The sequence below is a fragment of the Fundulus heteroclitus genome, chromosome 22 (genome assembly GCF_011125445.2).
Source record: "Fundulus heteroclitus isolate FHET01 chromosome 22, MU-UCD_Fhet_4.1, whole genome shotgun sequence".
Taxonomy (NCBI): Eukaryota; Metazoa; Chordata; class Actinopteri; order Cyprinodontiformes; family Fundulidae; genus Fundulus; species Fundulus heteroclitus.
The window spans coordinates 26,631,535-26,640,030 of record NC_046382.1 but is presented as its reverse complement, the minus strand read 5'-3'; the positions used below and the strand labels follow the sequence as shown (position 1 = coordinate 26,640,030).

General features: G+C 37.6%; 1 protein-coding gene and 1 long non-coding RNA gene across 3 annotated transcripts in view; both read right to left on the bottom strand.

Moving 5' to 3' along the window:
- Nucleotides 1-45: 45 nt before the first annotated feature.
- col17a1b (collagen, type XVII, alpha 1b) overlaps nt 46-8,496 on the bottom strand; it is a 46,874-nt gene continuing 38,423 nt past the window's right edge. For both annotated transcript variants that reach the window (XM_012882701.3, XM_021308699.2), the window contains 6 exons: nt 4,381-4,530; nt 2,693-2,920; nt 1,358-1,522; nt 1,171-1,251; nt 997-1,080; nt 46-902 (listed from right to left, as the gene is read on the bottom strand). In XM_012882701.3, coding sequence (XP_012738155.2) covers nt 847-902; nt 997-1,080; nt 1,171-1,251; nt 1,358-1,522; nt 2,693-2,920; nt 4,381-4,530 — 764 coding nt within the window. In that variant the 3' untranslated portion in view covers nt 46-846. The remainder of the gene's footprint in view (nt 903-996; nt 1,081-1,170; nt 1,252-1,357; nt 1,523-2,692; nt 2,921-4,380; nt 4,531-8,496) is intronic.
- LOC118557125 lies at nt 5,558-8,491 on the bottom strand. Its single transcript, XR_004927623.1, has 3 exons — nt 8,371-8,491; nt 7,332-7,473; nt 5,558-5,856 (listed from the first exon to the last, which is right to left on the bottom strand). It is a non-coding gene; the product is annotated as an uncharacterized LOC118557125 (long non-coding RNA).

The following is an 8,496-nucleotide window of genomic DNA, read 5'->3' as shown; positions in this document are numbered from 1 at the left end:
TTTTTTTTTTTTTTTTTTTATAAATAGTCATAAAAATACGAAGACTCCCAAATCCAAAAATAGATTTATTTTTGTCTTATCAAATATTTTAATGGAAAAGGTTCAACCACGTTTATAATTTATTCTCTCCAACACTTGACGGCATGTAGAATATATCAAATTCAGTGCTCTCACACAAAAATATACAATTAAATCAGTCGCGTCTCAACCATCGTCCGAGTCCATCCCTCTAAAATCATACAAACACATTTATCTTCTTTATACCCAAAAAAAAAAAACAACCTTTCAAGTAAATCTGAACTCTTTGGAAACTGACCCCCACTTTGACTGAGACTGAGTCAAGTTCACATAAAGCTTTGTGTTTCTTTAAGGCTAAACGGTTTTGGATATTTTTACGGGGCAAACATGTAATAAATGCTTTTCAACACTTCTATAGTCCTCGACACATATAATCCCCAAATATCGGCAAATATAAAAAGTAAAAACGCCAGATGCCCGCGTTTTGAAGTGCAAAGCAACCGCTACTTATTGCTTGGAAAAAGCTGCCGCAGACAAGGCGAAAGCAAGCTTCTAACTAGGCAAAGTAAACATTATACACCCACAAGGCGAACATCAAGGTCTGCGCCTTTTGAAAACCACAGGCTAACACCTCTATGAGAAGCATTTTTATTAAGGCGGACGCATAGTTATTTTCCCAAAACAACCATTTCATGAAATTAAACAATAAAAAGCGTTTTTTTGTTGTTATTTTTTACAGTTTAAGAACTAAAATTTAAAAAAAAAAAGGAAGAGGAAAAAAAAAAGTAGAGCTGAACTGGAATATTGCATCACCCTGCAGAACCGCCTTCAGCCGCCGCCGGCTCGACGCCGATGACGTTTTTGACGTCCCATCCCTTTATCACCTGCATCAAAAGAAGAAGGGTTTGAATATTTCATCGTTTTTTTTTTGTTTTGTTTTTTTTATGTTACATTTTTAAATATTTCCGCTGAGGTTACCCGCTTCTCTCTTTTGCACTTTGTGTGGAATCTGGACCGTGTAGGGTGCTGGGATTCCAGGTAAACCCGGAGGTCCTGGATCACCTGTGTTCAAATAAAACCTCTCAGCTGTAGTTCAATGAAATGCTTCTCTTTAAAAAGGGGAAACGTTCCATCAGGTTTGATTAAATGTACCCTTGTCTCCTTTGGGTCCTGGGTACCCTCTGTCTCCCTTTTCTCCTGGGATTCCTGGGGGCCCGGGAATGGTGCCGTATCCTGTGCAAAAAAAACAACAAACGTATAGAGTCGGTTACAATTTTCTGTTGTCATAGCTTCCTGTTTTAGATGAAGACAGTGGAGAATCATAACGCTGTATCCTCACTCCTGAAGAAGTCCATGAGGTCAGCTGTGACATTGCCATAGGACCCGATCACCCGGCTGTAACCAGCAGGTCCTGGAGGGCCAGGGGGACCCGGGGGTCCCCGGACTGCTCGGACGTTTGTCCTCCAAGGACCCTCAGCGACGTACTGCTGCAGCAGGCCTTGATCTGCAGAACGGTCAAGCAGACGAAAACGTGTAAGTTGGAACCAGACATCACATAAAAACTTGCAGAAACCCGATTTGTTTTTCGCTTTCTGGGCTTTAAGCCGACCAAAATTCTTCTGCTTCCATTTGCTTAATACCAGTATGAGAAATATAATTTTTTTTTATTGCATCAGAAGTTTACAGACGCCAGGAAAACTGCAGATTTAAAAAGTGTTGGGACAGGTGAGATGATGATGTCATGGCTTTGTAAGCTTCTAATAGGTTGGTTCACAACATAAGTTTAGTAGACGCCGCTTCATTGCCTGACATCATGGAAATTAAAAATCTGCAAACATATCCAGAAGAGAACTGTGGACCTTTACAAGTCTGGTTCATCCCTGGGAAGAATTTCCAGCTACTTGAAGGTAGAATGTTTAACCATGACAATAATATTCAATTATAAACACTAAAGGGATGTCGAGCCGACCTATCCAGGGTGTACCCCACCTCTCGCCTACTGAATGCTGGAGATAGGCACCAGCAACCCCTCGCAACCCCACAAGGGACAAACGTGACGGAAAATGGATGGATGGATGGATGGAATGTCGAGCCATCCATTCAGGACAGCGACTTGTGAATATCTTGGCTGAGGTCTTCCACAGTGAAACAAGTCCCGTACCAAGATGGCCAATTAAAGGCCTGTCAGAATCGAAAAGGCCATTACTCAAAAAGCAACAGAACATTTTGGAGTGGCTATCACGAAGTCCTGATCCCAGTCCCACAGACTGTGTGTTTTCAGAGCTGAAAAGGTGTGAATGAGTGAGGAGGCCTAAAATATGAACTCATGCCTGCAAACTTTGTGAGAAGCAAGGGAAGTACACCCAAAACATTTGTCTCAACTTGTAATTTTTTTTAAAGGCAATTATAGTAAATGCTAAGAAAATAAAAAGTATGTGATCTTCTAACTTTAAACTATAAACTATATATATGTATATGAATTAAGATATCATTTTGGCAGCAAACAGAAATCATCTTGGTAATTCTAGCTGAGCTAAAACAGGGACATTTTAGTTTGTTCCAATATTAATATAATATAAATGTTCCATTTAACCACTTTTTTGAGCTTCATTTAAAACAGAATCAGACAGAGTCCTGCACATTTCCCATGGAGCCGGCCAAATGATCCACTCACTCTTGATGTAGTCAGTGACTTTCATGGCGACGCTGGAGTAGTCGAGCATCTCGGTTAGCTTGCTGACATCGGTGTCTCTGCGCTGGGAGGCGTAGCGATCGTCGCCCTGTTGGTAGCTCTGGGTCTGTATGTAGCTCTGGGAGTAGCCAGGCTCTCCACGCTCTCCCTTCTGACCCTTTGGACCTTGAGGACCCGGAGGTCCGACAATGGTACGTCGAACACTGTCACCTGAACGAAGCAGTTGATGTTGTAAGGGTTATCGCAGGTTTGCTTTGTATACGTGCTCTGAGTATTTGTCCTCATGAACAGTTATGACTGAACCTCTTATTTAATCAGTCTTTGTTTTGTTGTTGTTTGTGTGAGGAAGACGACACATTACAAAATGAGCTGGTTGCTGGAATCAAACAATTTTCAGCTTGGTCCAGTGTTTTTAAAATCCATTTACCAACCATATCTAAGCAATACCATGTGGCACTAACAACACTACTCTTCAGTGTGGAGGCTGTTATTGCAGGAGGCTCAAATATGCCTATTTCCAGTTCCAGTGGGTTTAGAAAAATATATAAAATTGAAGGAGGCAGAGTTGTAAGACACTGTAAACAGAACCTATGCTTTCTAAGACGTTTGAGCCGTTCTTTAAGGCTGCAGAAGAGCGAGAGAGAGCAAGACTTTCAGCAGGCAACAGGAAGGCTGAAAGGAGTTCATTAAAGTCTGGCTGTTTATCCTTTTAAACCAGCTATAACTCTTGAGAAACGTTGGCAACCTTTTGGAAATTTCACAGTCGGGGTTAGAATCCACATTTTCTAGGAAATACAAATATAGCGGGCTGTTTCAGAGATGCTAACTGACCGCTACAATAAGATGGTAAAGTACGTTTAAAATGTATACTGTAATGTTTGCCCGTTTTACAGTACGAGCATACACCTGTTTTACAGCGATTGCTCTCTCACACAAAATCTAAATCTATAAAAGCTCATAACTGAAAGAGTGGAATTTTTTTTCTTTTCCTAATTTCTAGTTATTCAACAGAAATCAAAACCTGCTAAAATCATAATCAGAAGGTAAAATCAGGGAACAGAAATTTACCGTAAAAATCTGATTGGTCAAGAACCACTTAACGTCTGACACAGACATACTGTTTACCTGAGCAGGCCATGTTTCCATGTTTACGGGCTGCTGCTCTTTTGGCAAGATAAAATACCAAATGCTGCACTCTGTTTGGGAACCCTGGAAACTCTCATATGATTGGCTCAGGAACCAGGAAGTAAACACGAGTTACACTTTGCGCTGAAGTAGTTCCATACCGTACTTCTAATATGTCCTTCCAGCCTGGCATTGTGGTTAGAAACACGCCAATTTCTCCTGACCAACAAACTCTTACCACCTTTGTCTCTTTATGATGCTCAGTAAACCAAGCAGCTCCTGGTTTTTAGCTAGCTTTATGTACTTATACGGTAGAATAAAGGATGTACCAAAATTCTTCACACAAGATTTTTGCATTTTGATTTGGTCACTGCTTCATTAATAAATTACACGTCATGTGTTGTCCACCTTAGGTTGTGCTTCAATCACTTTAGGGCAGCTAATTTCTAATTGCATCTGAAAACATAACGTTATTAACTGAAGAAGGGTGCACTTACTTGTACCATACATGTATTTGTGTGCGTGTGAGCTGTTAAGAGTCTTACTGGTTATATACTCCTGAATTTCGGCACGGATGCTCTCCCGAGGGAGGTTCCCACTGTAGGATACTGATCCAGTGAAAGTGCCTGGTGGTCCCTGTGGTCCCTGGGGGCCCGGAGGACCAGGGGGGCCAGGAAGACCTCGGAACCCAGAACCTGAGAGAGTAAACGGCAAGATGAAGTGGTATGAAAAGAAACCATATTTTAAGATGCTGACTCCGCATTATTAAAACCATCCATTTTAGACAAAATGGTTGCATCGGAAATTTCAAACAATCAGTGGAGAGTGCACTCCTTTAATAAGCATGACACCAGAAAGCTGATGTTTTCTTGCGATTCAGCCTGTGGTTCTGCCGAGGTGCTCAGGAAGCCCAGGTTGCTTTGCTAGCAGCCTTAAGGCCGTCTGAAATGTTGGCACTGATGTGCCTCATCTTGTTCTTGACAACCCTTAGCAAAAAGTAGTTTACTTGAAGTACATTTTATTAGGAATACTTAAGTATAAGTTTAAGTTTAGAAAGTTTACTCAAACCATGTACTTATAGTGCACTTGAAGTAATACTATTGTAATACTTCTTCGGACTTAATTGGGACATTTTTTAGTTTACAAAAGTATACTTAAAGTATACTGTTCCAAGATCATTTTAAGTTCACTAAATTATACATTAAAGTATTAAGCAAGTACACTAATCTATATACTAGACGTTTACAAGGTATACTTGTGGTTCACATTTTAGTTTATTGAAGTATATTTAAAGTATACCACCAGTATACTCTTCAATAGTCTGCGAATGTACTGGTTATATACTGCTAGTCCATATTTTAGTTTAATTACACATTCAAGAATTACTAAAATTACAATACTATTTTTGATATTTTAATTTGTATATTCTAAGTATACTTGAGTTCACTCACCATCTTGTAGCACATCATATGAATAACATATTCTTACAGTTACCTCATAATGTAGGTACAATGCAATGTGTTTACACAATCACAAGACAGAATCTTGATAACTTTGATTTATTTATATGTTATAGAACATAATGTGCAGTTTCTTTAATGTCAGCTTAAACTATTACAGACTGCATTTCAAAATAAAAAATGTATTTCTCTGAAATTAAACCCTTCTTAGCTTTCAATATTGAAATGAACATGTAAACACATTTACATATGAAAATGTAAACACAAGGAAGTCATTCTTTGTGAAAAATGGAACAAGAAAAACTGCAATCGTCATCAAAAATCTAAACAAAGTATGTTTTCAGCTCAGAACTAAATAAGAACTGAGAACTGAAGTTCTTGGTTGTCAAAAGAAGGTGAAAAAAGTGCAAGTTTTCGGAACAAAAATATCTTGACAGAAACATTACTTTTATGACTTATTTTCATTTAGTTGTTTTGCATCTCTTATGTTGTTGCATTTCTTTCTAATGATCCGTCTGACATCTTGCATGGAGGTGTCGGGGAACTTCGCCTGGGCATAGACTGTGAGTGTGAAAACAAATATACAAACAAAACGTTACTTATTGGTACATTTAGCCACATTTAACACACATGTCAAACATAAAGGATGGTTTATTAGTTACATTTTGAAATAATCTATAATTTACAGAAACTGTAAAGAAGCAAAGGTGTTGTTAACAAAGTTCAATTCAATTTAGTTTATTTCTATAAGCGGCAATTCAAAATGCAAGTCATCTCAAGACACTTTACAAAGACAATTCAATCATATCATACAGACAAATTGTTAAATATTTTCTATCTGCTGACTGCATTCAGTGATCAACTTTGCAGAATTCACTCCTGCAAAAAGTCCAAAAGACCATTTTTCAAAGATTGCGTGACTCTAGTGCCTCTCACTGCAGACTCAGGGTCAATCAGAATATGTGAAATTGGTAAAGCTCTTCATAGTCACATAATCTAATAGGTAGGGAAAAAATGGTTTAATACTTGTTGACATAAGTAGTGTCAAACACGTGTCTTCCTTTATAATAGCAGCAGTATGATGTGCTTTGATCTCTCACAAGTCTCCATCAAAAATGTCTGATGTTTGGTTTAAAATATGGCGCACAAAGTTGCTCAATAAGATTAGCTTCTGGGGAAGAAGCCCCAATCAGTCTCTGAAGCTGTTTCATGTGCTTGTCAAACTATTCTTAGTGTAATTTTGCTCTGTGGCAAGCCATGCTATCATGCTCAAAGAGTACACTGATAGTAGAATATTGCTCTCATGAAAGCTTAAAGATGGTCTGAGACAATAGAGCATCAAGGTTTCCCAGCAAAGCATCGCCAAAAGCATCAAACTGACCCTCTTGGCTTACCGGATGCATCCTGTTAAAGAAAACTGAATTTATCAGACTAAATAACCTCATCCCATCTTTATATGGTCCAGCTCGTATGATTATGTGCAGCTGTAAATGTGTAATAAACTTCAGTACACTGTGTATTTGTACCTCTTTCTATCAGAACCACCAATAATTTGAGCTACAGTGCCTCATTTATTTTATCAAACCACATGGACCAGTCTTCACTCCTCAGATGCATTAATGTCCATGCTGCAATCACCAGTTCAAAACAGTTGTTTCTGGTTTTGGGCAAGTTCAGATTAGGAACACTCCGTAATAGCTGCAAATTTAGAGATTCCTTACCCAGTTATAGAGCCAACACAATTCCAAATGATCAAACTTGCTCATTTTTCGGGTTTTTTTTTTTTTTTTTTTTTTTTTTATTATTATTTTGCCTACTTCTAACACATCAGCTTTGAGGAAAAGTGTTCACACACTTGAGAAAAAAGTGATCACCCTTTGCTAAATGCCATGGTTTCAAACTATTGTGCAAGTGGCAGTTTAGGTATTTACGCTGCCTTTGGTGGTCCTCAAATGAAGTTTTAGTGTTAATTTTTTTACAAGGTTCTGGATTACAATAGACTGGTCTCATGCAGTGTTATTTATCCAGGCTGCTACCTTTTTGTTTGAACTTCATGGTCCTCCTCTGCCACATCTTTCCACTTGCTGTTTGGTTTGCTCTTCCTCTTGGGTGCTTCTCGCCAGATGTCTTCACCATTTATGAATTCCTGTCTCTTCTTGCAGAGGTCACTGTAGTTGTCTGTGTAAGAGACGTTGTCAAATAAAAAAACAGAGGGATTTTAAAGTACACTGAGATGACAGGTGTTGTGAATTAGCTATATTAAATAAACTAAAACATGAAAAACACGATAAAGTCAACAGGCTTTGTAGATCAGCCATTACTGAATGTGGGTTTAAGTTGCAATATTAATTCATTTGAGCAAATTGTAATACCTGCTCTGTTAATTTAGTGTGTCATTCCTATTATCCTGTTCCTTTTAAGTCCCAACTGCTGAAATTGCTATATTTTGTGTTGTAGTGGGCTGTTATTTTTTATTATTATTATTTTAATCTCATCAGAAACGTCTGACCTCCCTCTACCAAAAATATGTGTACATAGAATTGGATATTTTAAAATTAGTAAATCATTTTTGAGTGCAACATGGTTTAACTACCATGTCCCCTTTTAATTATTTACAAAATCAAATTAGGAATAGAAATACATCATGTAATTTGAAAAATAATTTTAAATATTACTGTTCATAGTAGTCCTCATCCAATTATTTCACTGTTAATTGTTAAATTAATACTGTTTAACAAAATATTTGAAATTGACTTGTGCAGAGAATTTTATACGCAGGACAGCATGATATTCTGAGCTGGACCAAAGTAATTTTCTTGTGGTTTAAAAAGTCCACGATTAAATAAAATACGAAAATAAACACATTTTATATTATGTTATAGTGGTCATATAGCACCGAATAGAAGTAATGACTCTATGAATGAACGAACCTTCTTTGAAAAAAACGTTGAGTCATGCATGTTTTGCTAACTTGTAGAATAGCTTAATAAAAATCAACATAACTGGGCTATTACAAAGCGAGAAACAAAAAAAAAATAAAGATAAATATAGGAAGAAAAAAAATCAACAACTTACCATCAAAAGTTGGACTGTCTAACTTTTTTCTCCCATTGATGTCCCACTTTATATCCATCCATCTTCATCTTCCATCCATCTTTACGTTCTGAGAGCAGGAGCTTTTTTTATTTTTTTAAAAAAACC